At 38.4% G+C, this 22,718-nt stretch overlaps 1 protein-coding gene and 1 long non-coding RNA gene across 2 annotated transcripts in view; both read left to right on the plus strand.

The window, feature by feature from the left end:
• Positions 1-22,092, plus strand: part of LOC6054176 (lachesin) — a 149,789-nt gene extending 127,697 nt beyond the window's left edge. Inside the window, exons 7-9 of the mRNA XM_038262948.1 lie at positions 11,895-12,242; positions 21,069-21,197; positions 21,259-22,092. Of these exons, the coding sequence (XP_038118876.1) occupies positions 11,895-12,242; positions 21,069-21,197; positions 21,259-21,692 (911 nt within the window). The 3' untranslated portion in view covers positions 21,693-22,092. The remainder of the gene's footprint in view (positions 1-11,894; positions 12,243-21,068; positions 21,198-21,258) is intronic.
• Positions 1,677-2,211, plus strand: LOC119769664. Its single transcript, XR_005278475.1, has 2 exons — positions 1,677-1,796; positions 1,865-2,211. It is a non-coding gene; the product is annotated as an uncharacterized LOC119769664 (long non-coding RNA).
• Positions 22,093-22,718: the final 626 nt, after the last annotated feature.

Raw genomic sequence — 22,718 nt, forward strand, 5'->3', positions numbered from 1 at the left:
AGGGTAGTCAGCCTGTTGCATGCATTGATTTTGATTAAATTTAAATTATTGCATGATTTGAATTTATGAAATTTTCGGAAAATTCGTGAAAAATCGGAACCAGAATTGTTAGAACTGTAGAATTGTTTTTGACAATGTTTTTTTTTTCTTTTCTTTTTTCGAAAAACTACAAATATTTCGCTAAAATCAAACTTTTGGTGTCTATATCTTGAAAACGGGGCCCTATATCAAAAAATCTGGAAAGTAAATACTTTTCGAATGCAAATTCAATTTTACATTACAAAATTAAGTTGAAATTTGTTTCTGCAATTTTTTTCTGGAAAAAAAAAATTTAAAACCGGAAAAATAAATTTCGGTGTACCTATTTTTTCTGTATTCTATATATTTTTTATACCTATAACTTTGCCGAAGACAGTTTACTCAAAAGTTACAGAGTTTTCAATATTTTCGTACTATTTTTGTATGGACAGCTGCCAAAATTGTATTGAGACTTGTATGACATCAAATAGTTTCATTGTTCATAGGATAGCCCCACAAATTTTAAGCCAAATAAAAAAATACGAATAAAATCCATTTCCGGTTTTGGTAGAGAATTGCTCATATGGAACCACAGATAGGAAATACATGTAGCACTCCGTTGTTTGTTGTTTTTTCAACAATAACATTTAACTGTTAAAATGTATAAAACTTTAATGGATATGTTTTACTATAAAAAAATGCTTTAAATTTGATAATATTTGTTTCTTTATTGTCAAGAACAAAATAGATTCAGTAATCTGTATCTTTGAAAGAATTTTCTGATCGATTTGGTGTCTTCGGCAAAGTTTAAGCTATGGATATTAGCCCGGGTCAAAAAATTAAAGTTGCTCAAATCAAAAATTATATGAGATTGCCCGAAAGAGTACTCAAAATGGAGGCTCAGGCCAAAATTTCAGCCCATCTGGTTGGAAACTGGCTTGCCTTGAGGGTATCATAAATTTTTGCTTTTAAAGGGGTTTTGTTATTTCTAGGACACTTTATTCAACCAGATATTTGATCAAAAACACCTTAACAACGCTAAATGTAATTTTGAAGTTGATTTTGCAGTTATTTTCCTGCCACGTGGTGGCTGATTGCCATGTGGCGTCTTCTGATCGAGGCAGCCTTCTTAGTGTGCTTTGATTTTTCCCTATACATTTAGCTGGGACCAAGAGAATTTCTGCGACGCCGGAATGAATTCGATTCAAGGCATGTCCAGGGGCCTCGGATCGTCTTGCACCCTTCGGAGGAATTGTTCCCTAGACCATCCCCTAGGACCCCATGGTATGCAAAATTCGTCATTTGTTAACGGCTGACTTGTACATAGCAATTTACCTAAATGCTCCACACACTAAAAAATTTGGAATATTACATTTACCGGAATCGCTAATGTGATGTAATATTTGTTAATGTAATTGAGAATTTGATGTAAAATTATGTTTATTTTGCCGTAATAAGGCCAAATTTGCATTGTCTTGGCTTCATAAATCATTACATTTTGCCAAATCTAATAATGCGTAAATTTTAACCCAATATTACATTAAATTTAATGCACATAACTGGAGCGTGTTTTAAGATGTAATATTACATCAGATTAAACAGAATATCACGCTCTTTTTTCGTCCCATGCTTGTTGAATGTGTTGTGCAAAAAGTGACAGCCATATTGAAAATCATAGAAGTTGCTGTGACTGGGGATTTACCTCTAAATTATTGACGATATTTCGACGGAACTTGCATTAAATGACCAACGAAAACATTTGTAAGCAGTTAGCAATGGTAAATATACTATATTTCTGTAAGAATCAGATCGATTAAACTTAAATTCACTCTGCTTCTCATTACAGATGATGCATTGTTTACTTTCTTACGGACCTGTTCCAGAAAGATGGTTGACCAGGAACCCAGTTCTGGGCACCGTGGATTTGCAGTTTTTAAAGCGGGCCAATGTTTCGGTCGCAAGAATCAGCATCCCGGAAAAGTGGAAGTTTAAATTGTGAAAGTAACGGTGTGGCGAAGTTGATAAGCTTGAAGCAGATTCCCTTGAACCGCGGATTTCTTTCAACAGAGCGACCAACAACATCTAGTGAATGAACGCAATAATATCGCAAAGTGATTTTAAACAAAAAAAAACAGATTGATGTGATTTAATAAAAATAATGTCAAAATAAACATCAGTTACGGTCGTGCTTTACATGTGTTTGTTTGTCTTATCAGAATCGAATAATTCCAATAAGACTATCGCCCACCAAAAACACGAAACGAAACGAAACTATTGGCACTACGCCCTCCGGGGCATGGCCTTCCTCTAACGTGGGATTTCTGCTCCAGCGCCTCTGACGAGACAGGAGAAACCGGGACCGACGTTATACTTCACCATCCGATAGAAGCTCAGTGGATAAGGCGGAATCGAACCCGCGTCTCATAGCATCATCGGGATCGGCAGCCGAAGCCGCTACCCCTGCGCCACGAGACCCACCAAAAACACGTTAAGTGTAATTTTACACGACCTCGATTGGTGGTTCAAATCGTGTAATTTTAAATTTGACGTAATTTTACATCTTATTTGATGCTCCAGTTATGTGCATCTAATTTGACGGAAAATTACACGATTTTTTCTTAGTGTGCAGTTTTACGGGTTAATTCCCATTTAAACTTGTTCCTGCTCAAGGCAAGCCAGTTTCCAACCAGATGGGCTGAAATTTTGGCCTGAGCCTCCATTTTGAGTACCGTCAACTGGGGCGAATCGGGACACATGGGGCGAATTGGGACAGCAGTTTTAACAATGTAGGAGCACAATATTTTGATATTTCTGGGTGGTTTCAGTTAGAACAGACTCAGACCAACAAAATGTGTACATCCAATTCCAAATTTAAAACCATTAAATGCTCCAAACACTGCTGTCCCTATTCAGACTGTAGTCCCAATTCACCCCAGATGACGGTACTCTTTCGGGCAATCTCATATAATTTTTGATTTGAGCAACTTTAATTTTTTGAACCGAGCTAATGGATATGGACTTCACTGAAAAAAATGATACATGGTAAAATTTTTTAATTTTACTTTTTGTTAAAAAAAAACACTGTTTTTATTTTTTTATAAATTTTCTGATATGTGAAATTTCCAGGTTGTGCAAAAAATCTTTGAGCGAGTTATGAATTTTTGAATCAATACTGATTTTGTTCAACTTTATTTTTCGATGTAAAATCAAATTTGCTATCAAAAAGTAGTTTAGTGGAATTTTGATTAAATGCACCATTTTCAAGTTAAATCCATTTTTAGGTTACTTTTTTGTAAATAGTCGCAGCTTTCCATTTTTTTGAATTAGTGCACATGTTTGCCCCATTTGGAAAAAAATATTTTTGAAGAGCTGAGATTTTTTTTTTATATATTGCTTTTTTGGACTTTGTTGCTGAGATATTGGCATGCAAAGGTTTAAAAACAGAAAAAATGATTTTTTCTAAGTATCACCCAAACAACTCACCATTTTCTAATGTCGATATCTCGGCAACTTATGGTCCGATTTACAGTGTTAAAATATGAAACATTCGTGAAATTTCCGATCTCTTAGATTTTTTTTTCAATTTTTTTAAACCAAGACTAATATTTTTAAAGGGTGTAATATTGAATGTTTGGCCCATTTGAAATGTTAGCCTTGATTTTAAAATTTAGAAAATATTGTTTTCGAAAGGATTGAAAAATTTCGCGAAAGTTTCATATTTCAACATTGTAAATCAGACCATTAGTTACTGAGTTATCGACATCGATTGTTTGGGTGACACTTAGAAAACATCAATATTCCTGTTTTTAAACCATTGCATGGCAATATCTCAGCAACTAAGGGTCGTATCAACAAAGTCCGAATAAGCAAAATATAGAGAATTTTCTCAGCTTTTCAAAAATATTTTTTCAGATGTGGGCAAACATGTGCACTTTTAAAAAAAAAAAATGGAAAACTGCGACTATTTTCAAAAAAGTTACCTAATTATTAAAACTTGAAAACCGTGCACGTTTTGAAAATTTCACTAAAGTACTATTTGATTGCAAATTTGATTTTGCATCGAAAAATGAAGTTGAAAAATTTTTGCAGCCAATATTTTGAAATTTTCAAAAAATCAGTATTGATGAAAAAAATCATAACTCGGTCAAAGATTTTTTGCATAACCTGAAAATTTCTGAATATTTGGCATTTGATGTCCTCTAAATTATATATGGGTAATTCTCTACCAACTCACACGAAATCGGGAAAAGTTGCCCCGACCCCTCTTCGATTTGCGTGAAACTTTGTCCTAAGGGGTAACTTTTGTCCCTGATCACGAATCCGAGGTCCGTTTTTTGATATCTCGTGACGGAGGGGCGGTACGACCCTTCCATTTTTGAACATGCGAAAAAGAGGTGTTTTTCAACAATTTGCAGCCTGAAACGGTGATGAGATAGAAATTTGGTGTCAAAGGGACTTTTATGTAAAATTAGACGCCCGATTTGATGGCGTACTCAGAATTCGAATAAACGTATTTTCATCGAAAAACACTAAAAAAGTTTTAAAAATTCTCCCATTTTCCGTTACTCGACTGTAAAAATTTTTGGAACATGTCATTTGATGGGAAATTTAATGTTCTTTTCGAATCTACATTGTCCCAGAAGGGTCATTTTTTCATTTAGAACAAAATTTTTCATTTTAAAATTTCGTGTTTTTTCTTACTTTGCAGGGTTATTTTTTAGAGTGTAACAATGTTCTACAAAGTTGTAGAGCAGACAATTATAAAAATTTTGATTTACAGACATAAGGGATTTGCCTATAAACATCACGAGTTATCGCGATTTTACGAAAAAAAGTTTTGAAAAAGTTACTTTTTGCGTTTCTCTTTGTTTCGTCGTCCGTGTCTGTCGCGGGTCACCATGAATGGCCATGATTGATGACGACCAACTTTTTCAAAACTTTTTTTTCGTAAAATCGCGATAACTCGTGATGTTGATTAGCAAACCCCTTATGTCTATGTATCAAAATTTTTGTAATTGTCTGCTCTACAACTTTGTAAAACATTGTTACACTCTAAAAAATAACCCTGCAAAGTTAGAAAAAACACAAAATTTTAAAATGAAAAATTTTGTTCTAGATGAAAAAATGACCCTTCTGGGACAATGTAGATTCGAGAAGTACATTAAATTTCCCATAAAATGACATGTTCCAAAAATTTTTACAGTCGAGTAACGGAAAATGGGAGAATTTTTAAAACTTTTTTAGTGTTTTTTTCGATGAAAAATACGTTTATTCGAAATTCTGAGTACGCCATCAAATCGGGCGTCTAATTTTACACAAAAGTCCCTTTGGCACCAAATTTCTATCTCATCACCGTTTTAGGCTGCAAATTATTGAAAAACACCTCTTTTTTCACATGTTCAAAAATGGAAGGGGTCGTACCGCCCCTCCGTCACGAGATATCAAAAAACGGACCTCGGATTCGTGATCAGGGACAAAAGTTACCCCTTAGGACAAAGTTTCACGCAAATCGAAGAGGGGTCGGGGCAACTGCTGTGTGAGTTGGCGGAGAATATATATGAAAATATATGAAAAATAATAAAAATAATGTTTTTTTGCACATCAAGTTTTAGTAACAAAAAAAGAAATTGAAAATCACCAAAACAAAATTTACCGTGTATTATTTTTGTCAGTGTAGTCCATATTCATACCTACAACTTTGCCGAAGACACCAAATCGATCAAAAAATCCTTCAAAAGATACAGATTTTTTGAGTTTCCACATATCATTTTTGTATGGGCAGCTGTCAAATTTGTATGGAAAATTATATGAACGAACTAATGATGGAAAATGGCTTCTTTGGGCATACGAAAGGCACCAAAAAAATTTTAGCCGGATTAAAAAATACAAAACAAAATCGAGTGACCGAAATCTCAGAGAATTGCCCAAGATAGAATTGAGTGTTGTTTGACGTTAGATTATATAGGTTTTTTTAGAATTTGGCAATTTTTCGGAAAGAATGACGATACAATAAAATAAAATCAAATCCATTTTACTTTTGATGTACTCTTTTGAACTTTCAGAGTTTACAGTATATTTGAATATGTGTGAATTACTTTTATAAGATAGAGCAACAATGATTATTTCCTTAGCTTTCATCTTTGCACTGCCCTTGTTTGAAAAGGCCAGTTTGTCTCACGCATAAGGCTGAGAAAAAAAACATGTTTATTTAAAATTCGGCAAAAAAAATGACATGGCCTATTTGCTCCATCAATACTTGCATTTTTGCCCAAGGTCGCAAAATCGATTTTTGGTCATATTTTGGGTTTCCATGAAAAATTATCATTTGAACCCAAAATATGACCAAAAATCGTTTTTTTGACAATTTGGGTCAATTCTGGGGGCAGATTCAGATTCAGCGGGCAAAATTACACGGAAAAACATTAATTTGGAAAATTTTCCAATTTCGTTAGGGTGGTCCCATATGGTTTTCCCTTGGAAATTAGCCTTTTTCAAATGAAGATATCTCGAGTTTAAAGAAAAACATCCCTGGGATTTTTTAAGCGTTTGTAGTGCTTGATTTCTTCTTTCAAATGCAACCTAGTGATAAAAATTTTGGCTTGCGCCTTTTCGAGATATTTAAGTTTAAATTTTTTTTTTACCCTTAAGTCAAAAATGACCTGTCAAAAATTAAATTGTTTGTTTTTTAGTGCTCTAAAAGTGCCCCCAACATCACTTTTTTCTAAAACTCAACCCTGAATTTTCACATTCAAAAAACTGATTTTTGAAGGTTTGCTCAGATGCTTTCTCGATAATTTGGTCTTAGAAGGCGTAGATAACGAGATAAAATTTTGGTGTCTTGGACAAAGTTGCTTGGATTGGCAAGCTTAACAACTTTTTAGAAGACAAAAAAAATCCCAAAAATATTCCTGAAAAGTTAGATTTTCTAAATCACCCTAATAGTGAACCACCCTAATTTTCAACAAAACCAAAAGTTGTCCCTTTCCATTTGCAATAACTCTTCTCAATACACCAAAGCTCCAAAACTTCACCATTTTTCGGAAAATCCGTTTTCCATTTAATTTTGTAATCTGGACCACTGTGCATTGAAACTCGAGCCTAAAGTTGGCGAAAAATACATAAATGACATATTTAAATCGCTGATAACTTTTCAGGATCGAGTTTTACAGCTTTGGTATGTTCTACAAAGTTGTAAAACATCAAATTTTCAACAAGAATCTCTCTTTTGAGAATATTTGGATGAAAGTAGCGCGCCCAACAGACAAAACCGTAAGAAAATTGGGTTTTTCATTAGTTATTAAATATCAATGGGTAAGTGTTTGCTCATATTTTACATAGAGTCCTAAAATAGCTCGAGGAACACTAATCAGCTTGTGGAGCAGGGTTTTGGAGAAAAATCCCATATTCTGGGCACCCTAATGGACAGCTAAAAAGATGTATGGAGCTTTTTATGGGCGAACTAATGACACACAATGGAGTTTTTGGTCATAGGGAAGGCTCCCACAAAATTTTAGCAAAATAAAAAAAAAACAAAAAATAAAAATACAAGAAATCAGCCGAATTTGTAGAAAATTGCTTTCCCACTTTTCGAAAAAGTCCTGAACCAGCGCTGTCATGATCTGCTATGAGTTAACCACAAAGGCGCCTACTTTGATCGAAATATAAAAAAACGATTTTCATGTATATGATATAGGTATTTAATTTATTTATAGCTTTTTTTGAAGCGACAAAAGAGGCACATACCTTCTTTGTTTGCTTTTTTATGATCGGTAATCCATTCTGTAAAAATAAGCAATATTTGTACAAAAAATTTGTTGAAACATCAACTACAATGAACCTTACTACTGAACTTCAGTTATTATTGACACCAATTAGTGATTCCACGTCAAACCTGCAGGATCCAAATCAAAAGTGCTCCGAGCAAAGAAAAGCAATCTACTTTAACGACCCTCGGGTCTTTTGTGGTCTCTGTAACCGTTCGGAACCTCACTCGTGAAGGTTACCGCGATTTACGCGATTTGTTATTCGTTTTCTGTAAAAGTTGGGAAGTGTTCGCGTGTCAAGTGTTTTGTCTCCGGTCAACGGCCCAGCAAGTGACGTCCACCAAGAACGCAGCCAGCAGAAGCTTCCGAAACCGACCACCAGAGGACCTCGTCGGCAGTGGGCGGTAGAGATGTGACATGACGGTAGGTTGGAAGGTCAGGGAAAAGGCGCGGAAAGAGGAGGGGAAAGACGAAGACCGTCAACCGCCAAGGACTCCTCAAGACTCGTCCAATTGCCCGGAAAGAGTCATAGCGAACAGTTGGAACGCTACAACTCCACTGTTTCGCCAAGTAGTGCACGGCCACGGCCGTGAGTGATAGTGCCAGCGGGAACCAGGAGTGTTTGGGACCGCTGAAGGACATCAGGTATATCCAGAAAACCCGCCAGTTTGCCAACCCTAACGACCCCATCCGCCTAACCAACAAATCCAACCGTCATGGCTCACCTAACCTCAACCATCACCTCCAGGACCCCTCGTACCTCACGTTAAGTGCCAGTTCGGCACCGCCTCGCAACAACCGTGTCGAGGACACCAACTGGGGACTCGCCGCAACCATCGAGTCACCCCCAGAATCCAGTCCGCAGCCGGACGTCTACCCGCTTCGTACCTGCGCCTCATCCGGGTATTCCGGACACCCTCGATGGTGCTCCGAAGGTCGAAGGACGCAACCAACCACGACAGAGGGCAGGACGACAAGAACCGGAACGAGTGGGACCTTGTACGACCGCAACCGGTCAAGTACGCCGCCAAGACCATATCCAGGAGGCTACGCCGTGATACGGCGAGTGCCAGAACAACAACGAGCGGTTGCGCCGCGTAGCGGCGAGTAGCTGTAGCAACAGGAGAGGAGGAAGCGACGTCACCGGAAGCAGGGTCGGAGTACGGGGCCCCGAGAAGAAAGAAGGAAAAGAAGGTCAGATAGTTATAAGAAAGTGGGAGGACAAATAGAGAAAGTTCGATCGAAGTTGTGGAGTTTTACCTTGGCCGAAAGCATTTCCCAAGCTTACCGCGATTCAGGACCGCAGCACTATGGGGTTTCAGGCGGCCATAAATCGAAAAACCGACATACTCTAATTATTTTTTTGGTATTTTTTTTCGAAAATAAACATTCTAACTAAGAAAAATCCGGAGTTTGAAAGTTGTAGGTTCAAAATTCACTGAATTGCAGACCTTCAAAGGCGAAAATGGTAAGAAAAAACATGTTTTTTGACAAAAAAATGATTATTTTTCATAGTTGTACTGTGTAGCTGTTTATGTATTTTTTCCTGCATCATTATATATATTCAGAAAGGTAATTGATTCAACTTTTCAATAACATTTTACAAACACACTTTTACAGGCTAAACAAAAATAATAAAAATCAAAAAAGATGGATTTTTATTCAAAATTTAGTTTTTTTCAACTTTGTTAATGGAGTACTTTTTTTGTGTGCATTTGTGCGATCCGAAAATTTTGCAGCTTAAAATTTGAACTATGTCCTAACTTGTCTCCAAATTTCAAAGTGCACTTATGTGCACTTTTTGAGTTATGCCATTTTGAACATTTTGATTTATGCAAGAAAATTAATGATTTCGCGTATACGCTTGGTTAAAATCACATTATTTACCTGCGGAGGCAGAAATGACGTACCTGCTATGTATGTTTTGAAATTGATTTGATATTCATGACTTTGTTGGTACTTAGGTACGTTTAATAAAATTAGAAATTCCTATTCTAAGTATTTTACAGTATTTTCAGTTCGTTGTTGTGTTCTTTTGAAAGTATGGATAATAATACCGTAGTGTCCCTGTACGATATAACGAAGCACTATTCTGAAAACGTGAGAACTGCTTTCGAGTATATTTGTAAGAATTACAACATTGCAGAACCATCACATGATCAACTCAGGAAAAACCCACAGAGGAAAAACTACGCATGCTGTTCTGTAGCTTCAAAACGAGGTATACAAAAGCCCATAGAAGAAGTTCATATTTGAAGTAATCTAACGACAATCGGTTACATAGTGATTTTGATTTAGAAGAATTTATCGTGGAAAACGTGAATTTTGCTAGTGGATCAACCAAAAACGTGGACGAGAATCCATACAATGTTCCATAAAATAAACCGTCTAAAATTCTAAAACACCGCAAAAATCAAATTTTAATTGGAGAAGGATGGGGGGTCTTCAAAGAGAGGTGGATTTAAACCAGGGGTGACCAAAGTATGGCCCGCGGGCCAAACGTGGCCCGCGAGGTGATTTTTTGTGGCCCGCGGACCCATTTTGAATAATCATGTATAATGGCCCGATGATCACTTGTAAAGTGATTTTTTACTTTTTCAGAAAGTAAGGTTTATTCTAAACATTTTTATGCTATTTTTTTTTTGCTGGTAAAAATACTAATGATTTATTAATGTCCCTATTTTAGGACACAGTTTTACAAGTTTCAATGTGAGTGAAACTAGTAAATATTCATCGAACATTTTTTGAAAATTCAGGCTTTCAGGATTAAGGCAGATTAAATGTTGAAATCGGAGGAGTAAGGCTGTTGCAAGTATTTTACATAGTTTTTCGAGAACCTCCCTCCTCCCATTATTACAAATTGGCTCATGGGCAAATTTAATTCAATAAAAAACTTCAAAATATCGATAGAAATTTAAGTGCAATTAGCTGAAATCAATTAAAAATGCAATTCTTTGCGATTAAAATCATTTTGAGCATGTTCTGGATCATAAAAAAATTAGATGAATAATTTTTTTTTGCTAAAATGTTTACATTTACAATGCATCTTTACGGGTGCTTAAAACATTTTCTAAAAATTGTTTTATGGAATTGTTAAATTTCTTGCTCTCAAAGATTTCTTATTAGTCACTCGTAATTCAAAGATAAAATTACGATATTTAATTAGTCACACTTGATTTTAAGATAAAATTACGCCGATACTAAATTAGGCAGATTACATGTCACCGTTTTCAAAATATAAAAAAAACTGTAAAATTTCACGGAGAGCACAAGTACATTCAGCTAAAAGCTTTTGTGTCTTTCATTATTTTTAATTAAAAAAATGTTGAAAAATGATAGAAATGAAAAAAAAAACTTCTGCTGATAGATTTTTTTTCTAGTCTTATAAATTAAAATAAAGTATTTTTTATAAATATCTTATTTGGCCCGCAAGCTCATTTGAGCTTCAAATTTGGCCCGGCCTCCAGAAACTTTGAGCACCCTTGATTTAAACTCAAGAAAAAGAGGAGGGAGATTGAACGTAAATCAGAAACATTAACATAGCATAAACCGCCATTCCGTGCATCAAATAGACAGAGCTCAAATATATGAAAAAATCGAAAATTAAACTTTTTTTTTGGAAAAATATCAAAATTCATTTGTTTTCATTATACTAAGTACAAACAGCACAAAAAAGTCACAAAAAAGCAAAAAAATATTTTTGGTCGCTCGCTTATATGGAAATACCCCATAGTGGCGCAGGCATGCCGACCCTGAGGCTACATGAGGGAGTCTCGGTAGCGCTCGTGAGCCGGTGGTAACCCGACAGTTACATCTCTCTGTACCAAGATTCTGCTTATTTCTAGGCGTGCTCCGTTTTGACGCAAAATTTGGCATACAAATTCTTTTAACAAAATAATTAGACTTTTATTTTGTTGTCTGGTGATCAGTCTAAGATCCTGAATCCATGACCGTGACAATTGCCATCCACAAACCACCTTCTTTTGGCAAATTTTGTTGGAATGTTTAAAAAAAATGTTCAAGTTGGCACTGAAAGTAAAACATCAAATAAAAGTCAAAGCATTGATAAACCACTCACTCATAAATTTTCTATTTTCCCTTTCTTCCCCCTAGTCCCCCCGAACGTCACCACGGAACGTCCCCTGCTCGGCGTGTACGAGGAGTCGGACATGGAGCTGGTCTGTGCCACCGAGTCCTTCCCGCGCTCGGTCAACTACTGGACCAAGCTGTCCGGCACCGGCATCAGTTCCGGATCCACTCGAAACTCGGGCCCAAATCCCAGCACCGCCCAGGAGGTCATCGTGAACGGCGATCGGTACGAGATCCGCGAGCAGTACCGGTCCCAATACTCGGGCCAGATCAGCCTCCGGATCCGGCGGTTCGAGACGGCCGACGCCGGCAGCTACATGTGCATATCATCGAACGCCTTCGGCAAGGCGAACAAAACCATTAGGGTTTATGGTAAGTCTCAGACAGGGATGGGCAGCCATAAAACTATATTGAAATTTGGTGCCAAATTACTGGCGCTCGAATGTGACCAAGACTAGAGAATATCCACTCGCTATCGGTTCCGGTGACGGAGCCGGAGACGTCGGTCCCCCTATCAAAATTGTGCCTCTGCCATAAAAGGTGCCATAAAATCAACTAACAGAGTGGAGGCGGCGGCGGCCTGGGCATTAAAGATTGATAAAAATGAAGCCTCCGGAATTTTCCCGACCTTCCGGAGGATTCTCCTTCTTCTTCTTCTTCTCGGCGCGCTTAACACCGTTACGACCAATGAGGTCGTAAATAGAGGATTTTTATGATTTTCGCCAACTATACGGTACAGTGGCGACCTTCGGGAAAGTTTCGTTCGTTCGGTGTTTTTTGCTTAACCTTCGACTGTCCAATATGTGCTTTTCTTTGATATTTTTTTTTTCGTTTGAGGAAAACAGACAGCAGATTTAATTTAGAATTTATTATGCATTAGAAAGCTGACGTTTTGGTTTCCCCAATTCTAAAAATATGTTTTCTTGATTAAATTTTCAAAATGTCCTATCTGCGTAAGAAACCTATGGCTGATAGGTTGTTTTGAAAATTTAATCTAGTATTCTGGATTGCTTGTCGAGCATCCCTCCGAATTTGAAGTTCAAATGAAATGTTTCATTCAAATAGAAATTTTTAAACAAAAAAAAATGATGTTTTGCTTCCAATATTTTCATATTTTTTTAATTTGTTAAATATTTTTAAGTTATTACAAATTTTGTTCACAGATTTGTCATTCAACCGGTCAAGGGACAACTCATAATATCAAATATAATTTTTTATCACAAAATCACCTATCACAAAAATGTAAAAAAAACAATTTGTTCGGATAAGTTTACAACTGTTTGATTTATACTTTTTTAAAGTAATTATTAGGTTTTTTTTGCAATATTTTTTATTTTTTGAGTAATTTTCTAAATTTTGCTTCGAGAAAAATACTTGATTTCATAATTTACATATTTATTTTTAAAAACTAAGTTTTTTCAAATGATAAAAATTGAAAACTGAACAAATGTCTGTGTGTGTGTGCAAGAGTGTGATGTTACTTAATTTTCTCGGCAAAGTTTTTTTATTCAACATTATTTTTTGTAGAATTTTAAATCTAAATCTAAATCTAAATCCAAATCCAAATCCAAATCCAAATCCTAATCCTATTCCAAATCCAAATCCAAATCCAAATCCAAATCCAAATCCAAATCCAAATCCAAATCCAAATCCAAATCCAAATCCAAATCCAAATCCAAATCCAAATCCAAATCCAAATCCAAATCCAAATCCAAATCCAAATCCAAATCCAAATCCAAATCCAAATCCAAATCCAAATCCAAATCCAAATCCAAATCCAAATCCAAATCCAAATCCAAATCCAAATCCAAATCCAAATCCAAATCCAAATCCAAATCCAAATCCAAATCCAAATCCAAATCCAAATCCAAATCCAAATCCAAATCCAAATCCAAATCCAAATCCAAATCCAAATCCAAATCCAAATCCAAATCCAAATCCAATCCAACCAAATCCAAATCCAAATCCTAATCCTATTCCAAATCCAAATCCAAATCCAAATCCAAATCCAAATCCAAATCCAAATCCAAATCCAAATCCAAATCCAAATCCAAATCCAAATCCAAATCCAAATCCAAATCCAAATCCAAATCCAAATCCAAATCCAATCCAAATCCAAATCCAAATCCAAATCCAAATCCAAATCCAAATCCAAATCCAAATCCAAATCCAAATCCAAATCCAAATCCAAATCCAAATCCAAATCCAAATCCAAATCCAAATCCAAATCCAAATCCAAATCCAAATCCAAATCCAAATCCAAATCCAAATCCAAATCCAAATCCAAATCCAAATCCAAATCCAAATCCAAATCCAAATCCAAATCCAAATCCAAATCCAAATCCAAATCCAAATCCAAATCCAAATCCAAATCCAAATTATTTCGTTTTAAATTATTTTGCAAAAACGTGGATTATTTTTCAAATAAAAAAGGTTTTTAAATCTTTGAAACACTCAAAATACTAACGAAATCCACAAAAAAATCTAAAATTTTACAAAATAATCAGAAGACTGTTGAGCAATTCCAGCTCAAATCAGGAATTTTTCTGGTACTTTTGTATCCGACCCTCTCCGATTTCAATGAAACTTTGTAGACATGTTATCCTAGGCCTATATAAGCCATTTTTGTGTATATGGAGCACTCGAAAACTACATTTGAGAATGGCGTAAGTTATTTAAATATTTTTGTATTTTGTAATTTAAAAATTACTGTATCTCGAAGCCGTTGCGTCGTATCAAAAAGTGGTCAAAGACAAACTTGTAGGAAATTGGACGGGCTTTCTGAAAAAAATACACTGGAACAAAAATACACGCCACATCTATGAGATTTTTTGATTTTTAAGTCTAAAACTTAAATTTTAAGTCGATGTCACGATTTTTTTTCGTTCAAAATTTTTGAAGGAATATCCTAAAATGTTATCAAAAGACTGACGAAAAATGCAGGATGGTATGTCTCTCCTAAAAAAATACAAAAATCATTTACTCAAACAGTTTTTTTTGAAAAGTGGTCAAAACGTCAAAATTTTTGAAAACCGGTAAAGGCAATCGATTCCCCAGACAATTTTACATAAAAATCTCCATATTGACCATTGTCCTATGTCCAATCCTTGGGAAGATACAGCGGTTTTAAAAATAAAAATGTTGAAAAAACGGGTTTTTTGGTGGTTTTTGGGAATTTCTATATGACAGCCTTGGTTTTTCAGTCTCGTAAGTATTTTTACTGGAAAGCTCGTCCAATTTCCCATAAGTTTGTCTTTGACAGCATTTCAATTGGATGTAAGGGCTTACAGATATAAGCTTAACTACATTGCTAATAACTGAAAATAGAATATTTTTTTCAGTGTGGTAGAAACCTAGATAGTAAATTTGCTTACGTAAATTGTAATTGTAATTTGTAATTTATTGGAAACGATAGCCTGTTAGTATAACACTTTTTATCAGGTTAAGGAAGGACGTTGTGATGATTACTTTAGATCCAAAATAAACGAAACAAATTAACACCTAGATCTAGTTTTGTAAATGACTTCTCAAAGAACTTTTGAATGCTGATAAAGTTGGTTTGACCTTAACTTCTGTTGGTAGATTGTTCCAGCTTGAGATCCCAGCAATTAGCACACTTTTCCCACTTGACGTCGTGTGCTGCGGGACAATCAGCGATCGCGTTCGTTGCTGCTGGCCGTGGACAAGGTGATCCAGAATGTAAATATAAAAACGAATCAAATCAAAAAACTGTCAAAGGCAAACTTATGGGAAATTGGACGAGCTTTCCGGTAAAAATATTAACGAGACTGAAAAACCAAGTCTGTCATATAGAAATTCCCAAAAACCACCAAAAAACCCGTTTTTTCAACATTTTTATTTTTAAAACCGCTGTATCTTCCCAAGGATTGGACATAGGACAATGGTCAATATGGAGATTTTTATGTAAAATTGTCTGGGGAATCGATTGCCTTTACCGGTTTTCAAAAATTTTGACGTTTTGACCACTTTTCAAAAAACTGTTTTAGTAAATGATTTTTGTATTTTTTAGGAGAGACATACCATCCTGCATTTTTCGTCAGTCTTTTGGTAACATTTTAGGCTATTTCTTCAAAAATTTTGAACGAAAAAAAATCGTGACATCACCTTTAAATTTATGTTTTAGACTGAAAAATCAAAAAATCTCACAGATGTGGCGTGTATTTTTGTTCCAGTGTATTTTTTCAGAAAGCTTGTCCAATTTCCTACAAGTTTGTCTTTGACCACTTTTTGATACGAAACAACGGCTTCTAGATACAGTAATTTTTAAATTACATAATACAAAAATATTTAACCCGGGCATGGTCTTCGGGTCTATAGGACCCAGTAGCACTATAAAAGTGATTGTAACTTTTGACCAAAAACACCTAGAGATCTGAAATTTTGTGACTTTGTGTAACTTATTAAGACACACATTTTGGCCAAAAATGAACTTCCGGTGGCCACCGGAAGTGCCCGCCAAAAAAAAAACTGACACCAATGGTATTCCGGGTCTATAGGACCCAGAAATGTTTTCGGCTGCCAAAATTCGAAATTGTAACCGATTTTGGATGTCTTGACCTCAAATGAAAGGCTAGGATGTCTACTTTTTGAATCTGACCAGCAGAACCGGTTTTGGACACCGTGGCCTCCGGGAACCTGCTATAACTGAAAAAGTCCTTTTGAGGCCCCTACTTTACGGAACTGAATCTCCGAAACGATTGCACATAGCAGGTTGCTTCCGGTTGCATTCGACAGATAATAACCTGAATTTTAAGCCCCAGAAAAAATAATTGGTCCATAGTGGCCACCGGTTTCGGTAACCCGGAACTTCCGGAAAACTTGATTTTTGCAGTTTTTGACATAAAACCGTCACACGGACCAGTCTTTTGAAACGGATTATTTTGCAAATCATTGCAGAAGGATACTACATACTACCCCTGACTGTTTGGTATCGGTTCTGGCCAACTGTGGCCAATCCGGAACCGGTTCCAGGGGTACCATAAACGGTTCCAATAATTGTCTCGCTAGAAATCCGTCAAGTTGCATATCAAACTTCATGAAATTGAAAGTTATGAACATCTGGGGTCATGCCGATGTCTGCTGACCCAACCTGGTCACTCCGGAACCGGTTACCGGTGGCCACTGAGGGACACTATCGGAATATGCAATGAACCCTATCATCCGACCTATCAAACTTCATGAAATTGAAAGTTATGACCATCTGAGGTCATGCTGATGACCTCTGACCCAACCTGGTCACTCCGGAACCGGTTACCGGTGGCCACTGAGGAACACTATCGGAATATGCAATGAACCCTATCATCCGACGTATCAAACTTCATGAAATTGAAAGTTAGGACCATCTGAGGTCATGCTGATGTCCTCTGACCCAACCTGGTCACTTCGGAACCGGTTACCGGTGGCCACTGAGGAACACTATCGGAATATGCAATGAACCCTATCATCCGACGTATCAAACTTCATGAAATTGAAAGTTATGACCATCTAAGGTCATGCCGATGTCCTCTGACCCAACCTGGTCACTCCGGAACCGGCTACCGGTGGCCACTAAGGGACACTATCGGAATATGCAATGAACTGTATCATTCGACGTATCAAACTTCATGAAATTGAAAGTTATGGCCATCTGAGATCATGCCAGAAGACGAGGGGTTATTTTGCAGACATAGTTTATCCATTTATCCGGCAGAGTAAATCTGCCAAGCTTTCTAGCTCAGTTAAACAAAAACGACAGTGGTTGTAGGCCACATGCCGATTTTGTGCAGGTTATATCTAGCAGGACAATGTCCTGTTAGAAGCCCTGCGAGTATTCGTAGTTCCCTATGGTTTAAGCCAAGAAGTTTCTTGGTAATTGAAGGACTTGGAGTGATAAAAGTTTTAGCTTGTTCATTACATATTCCGATAGTGTCCCTCAGTGGTCACCGGTAACCGATTCCGGAGTGACCAGGTTGGGTCAGACGACATCGGCATGACCTCAGATCGTCATAACTTTCAATTTCATGAAGTTTGATACGTCGGATGATAGGGTTGATTGCATATTCCGACAGTATCCCCAAGTGGCCACCGGTAACTGGTTCCGGAGTGACTAGGTTGAGTCAGAGGACATCAGCATGACCTCAGATGGTCATAAATTTCAATTTCATGAAGTTTGATAGGTCGGATGATAGGGTTCATTGCATATTCCGATAGTGTCCTCAGTGGCCACCGGTAGCCGGTTCCGGAGTGACCAGGTTGGGTCAGGAGACATCAGCATGACCTCAGATGTTCATAACTTTCAATTTCATGAAGTTTGATACGTCGGATGATACAGTTCATTGCATATTCCGATAGTGTCCCTCAGTGGCCACCGGTAGCCGGTTCTGGAGTGACCAGGTTGGACCAGGAGACATCGGCATGACCTCAAATGGTCATAACTTTCAATTTCATGAAGTTTGATACGTCAGATGATAGGGTTCATTGCATATTCCGATAGTGTTCCTCAGTGGCCACCGGTAGCCGGTTCCGAAGTTACCAGGTTGGGTCAGAGGACATCAGCATGACCTCAGATGGTCATAACTTTCAATTTCATGAAGTTTGATACGTCGGATGATAGGGTTCATTGCATATTCCGATAGTGTCCCTCAGTGGTCACCGGTAACCGGTTCCGGAGTGACCAGGTTGGGTCAGAGGACATCGGCATGACCTCAGATGGTCATAACTTTCAATTTCATGAAGTTTGATACGTCGGATGATAGGGTTCATTGCATATTCCGATAGTGTCCCTCAGTGGCCACCGGTAACCGGTTCCGGAGTGACCAGGTTGGGTCAGAGGACATCAGCATGACCTCAGATGGTCATAACTTTCAATTTCATGAAGTTTGAAACGTCGGATGATAGGGTTCATTGCATATTCCGATAGTGTTCCTCAGTGGCCACCGGTAGCCGGTTCTGGAGTGACCAGGTTGGACCAGGAGACATCGGCATGACCTCAAATGGTCATAACTTTCAATTTCATGAAGTTTGATACGTCGGATGATAGGGTTCATTGCATATTCCGATAGTGTTCCTCAGTGGCCACCGGTAGCCGGTTCCGAAGTTACCAGGTTGGGTCAGAGGACATCAGCATGACCTCAGATGGTCATAACTTTCAATTTCATGAAGTTTGATACGTCGGATGATAGGGTTCATTGCATATTCCGATAGTGTCCCTCAGTGGTCACCGGTAACCGGTTCCGGAGTGACCAGGTTGGGTCAGAGGACATCGGCATGACCTCAGATGGTCATAACTTTCAATTTCATGAAGTTTGATACGTCGGATGATAGGGTTCATTGCATATTCCGATAGTGTCCTCAGTGGCCACCGGTAACCGGTTCCGGAGTGACCAGGTTGGGTCAGAGGACATCGGCATGACCTCAGATGGTCATAACTTTCAATTTCATGAAGTTTGATACGTCGGATGATACAGTTCATTGCATATTCCGATAGTGTCCCTCAGTGGCCACCGGTAGCCGGTTCCGGAGTGACCAGGTTGGACCAGGAGACATCGGCATGACCTCAAATGGTCATAACTTTCAATTTCATGAAGTTTGATACGTCGGATGATAGGGTTCATTGCATATTCCGATAGTGTTCCTCAGTGGCCACCGGTAGCCGGTTCCGAAGTTACCAGGTTGGGTCAGAGGACATCAGCATGACCTCAGATGTTCCTAACTTTCAATTTCATGAAGTTTGATACGTCGGATGATAGGGTTCATTGCATATTCCGATATTGTCCCTCAGTGGCCACCGGTAACCGGTTCCGGAGTGACCAGGTTGGGTCAGAGGACATCGGCATGACCTCAGATGGTCATAACTTTCAATTTCATGAAGTTTGATACGTCGGATGATAGGGTTCATTGCATATTCCGATAGTGTCTCTCAGTGGCCACCGGTAACCGGTTCCGGAGTGACCAGGTTGGGTCAGAAGACATTGGCATGACCTCAGATGATTATAACTTTCAATTTCATGAAGTTTGATATGCAACATGACGGGTTTCTAGCGTGACAATTATTGGATCCGTTTTAGTGGTACCCTGGAACCGGTTCCGGATTGGCCACAGTTGGCCAGAACCGATACCAAACATTCAGGGGTAGTATGTAGTATCCTTCTGCAATGATTTGCAAAATAATCCGTTTCAAAAGACTGGTCCGTGTGACGGTTTTATGTCAATAACTGCAAAAATCAAGTTTTCCGGAAGTTCCGGGTTACCGGAACCGGTGGCCACTATGGACCAATTATTTTTTCTGGGGCTTAAAATTCAGGTTATTATCTGTCGAATGCAACCGGAAGCAACCTGCTATGTGCAATCGTTTCGGAGATTCAGTTCCGTAAAGTAGGGGCCTCAAAAGGACTTTTTCAGTTATAGCAGGTTCCCGGTGGCCACGGTGTCCAAAACCGGTTCTGCCGGTCAGATTCAGAAAGTAGACATCCTAGCCTTTCATTTGCGGCCAAGACATCCAAAATCGGTTACAATTTCGAATTTTGGCAGCCGAAAACATTTCTGGGTCCTATAGACCCGGAATACCATTCGTGTATGTAGAAAACGAAGACCATGGCCAGGTTAAATACCTTACGCCATTCTCAAATGTTGTTTTCGAGTACTATTGGCTCCATATACACAAAAATGGCTTATATAGGCCTAGGATAACATGTCTACAAAGTTTCATTGAAATCGGAGAGGGTCGGATACAAAAGTATACTGGTATACCAGAAAAATTCCTGATTTGAGCTGGAATTGCTCTGTTAAGGGTTACCACCTTCCGAGTGGCAAAAAGATGAGCAATGGCGACAAATGCAATCGTTCGTATACAACATCCAAGAAGGCTTTGCCCTACACTAAACCCATACCGTACCGTGGGCATTGTTTATGTGTGCGTGCCCGGCCATTTAACTTTGTTTATTGGAAGTTGTAAGAGGGAAGCTCGCACCATTTTTTCCCTTTTTATTTAGGGGCGCGCACTAACTCATGTCACGGCGCGGTGGAAATTGGGAGGTTGGGAAAGTTATATTGGTTGGCAACAACGCGTCGCATTATTTGGGCAAGATTTTTAGCTGCCGTTGTGATCAATAATTATTGTTGAACTTGGTTTGGTTCATTGCGTTATTTTTGTTGAATTTCCTGATTGTTTTTGAGAACTTTCTTCATTTTATTTCTCAGAAATCAAGCGGCCAACTACGACCACCACCACAACAACAACGACTACCACAACGACGGAGGCGCCAACAACGACCACAACCGAAGCGCCTACTACGATCCCGGATCGTCGGACCACGCTGATGTCACATCGTAAGTTGATTTGGATTGTTTTTATCATTTCAGAGTTTTCAAATACTCGTGTCTCCCCCAGGATCTCTGGACCCATTCCCGGCGCACCACCCTCCAACGGACTACATCTTCGAGTACATCACCAACTCGCCCCCGTACGGCGTCGAGTACGGCAGCAACGGCGAGATGTACTACAACTACCCGCAGCTGACGGCGTACAGCAAGTCGTCCCCGTCGAACCAGTATCCGGGCGGGGGCGGCTCGGTCGGCACTTCCGGTGGCGATCACGACGGCTCGGGCGGAGGTTCCGGGGCGCGGTCGCTGCTGGTGAGCTGCTCCGGCGAGGACCGCCTGGTGACGATTCTGGTCATGGCGGCCCTTTCGTGTTTGTCGTTTTTTCGGCTCTTTCAAGTCTATCTGCCCTGGATAACGGTGCTGGTGCTGTTGCTGTTGATTGGCCGGAGGCCTAAGGAAAAGGAAGACGGCTTCCGGGAGTTTGGGGGACGGGCCGTGTAGTGGGAGTGGGAGGGCGAGGAATATGTTGAGTTTTCCGTTGATTTGCTCATTTGTTCAAATTAGCCTAAGTCAGTTTGTAGGTGATCATTACGAGATGCAAAAGGAAGGTAATTGAATCTATAGAAGAAAATAATAATACAATTTAGCACGCGGTGAAATTGAAAATGACGTCGTGTGAAAATCAAAAAAGATTGTGAAACAAAAACATACCAAGAAAACAATTAGTGAAATTGTATATAAAACAATACGGCACACACAACACAACACATGAGCAGTAAAAATCATTAAAAAAAACAAAACTTTGGCCAGGATTTGAAACAATCGTGGCGCATTGTGAAAATCACAATAGGAATCAGTTATAAACAATGGGATAAGTACGTTTAATAAATGATGTATATTATGAATAAAGTCTTTTTACTACTTCTTGAATATTCCGAAAAATTATATAAATAAAAAGATGATGAAGCATCAAGTAATAGGAAACAGGTATGTAAACGTTCAAATTTTTAGACTGCTTAAATTTGAATTTTTTTTAAAGAGAAAAAGCCGTAAATTGCCCTAAACACGGTTGCTTTTGTTAGTGTTTTTTCCCGGGAACCGTGGTGTAGAGGTAAGCGTGATTGCCTATCACCCAGTCGGCTTGGGTTCGATCCCAGACGGTCCTGGTGGCATTTTTTGAGACGAGATTTGTCTGACAACGCCTTCCGTCGGACGGGGTAGTAAATGTTGGCCCTGGTCTAACCTAGAGGTTAGGTCGTTAGCTCAATTCAGGTGTAGGAGTCGCCTCCCTGGGTCCTGCCTCGGTGGAGTCGCTGGTAGGCAGTTGGCCTCACAATCCAAAGGTCGTCAGTTCAATTCAAGCCTTCGGACACCTTGTTTCGAGTAGGAATCTCGGAATAGAGAACGCCAAGGCAATGCTGTTGAGCAAATAATTTAATTAGAGTGTTTTTGTCCACTACTGCCAATTTTTTTTTCGAAATTTTTTATTTTTCTCAGGTTTAGGAGGTCATTTTGAGCAACTTTTGT

The sequence above is a fragment of the Culex quinquefasciatus genome, chromosome 3 (assembly GCF_015732765.1).
Source record: "Culex quinquefasciatus strain JHB chromosome 3, VPISU_Cqui_1.0_pri_paternal, whole genome shotgun sequence".
NCBI lineage: Eukaryota > Metazoa > Arthropoda > Insecta > Diptera > Culicidae > Culex > Culex quinquefasciatus.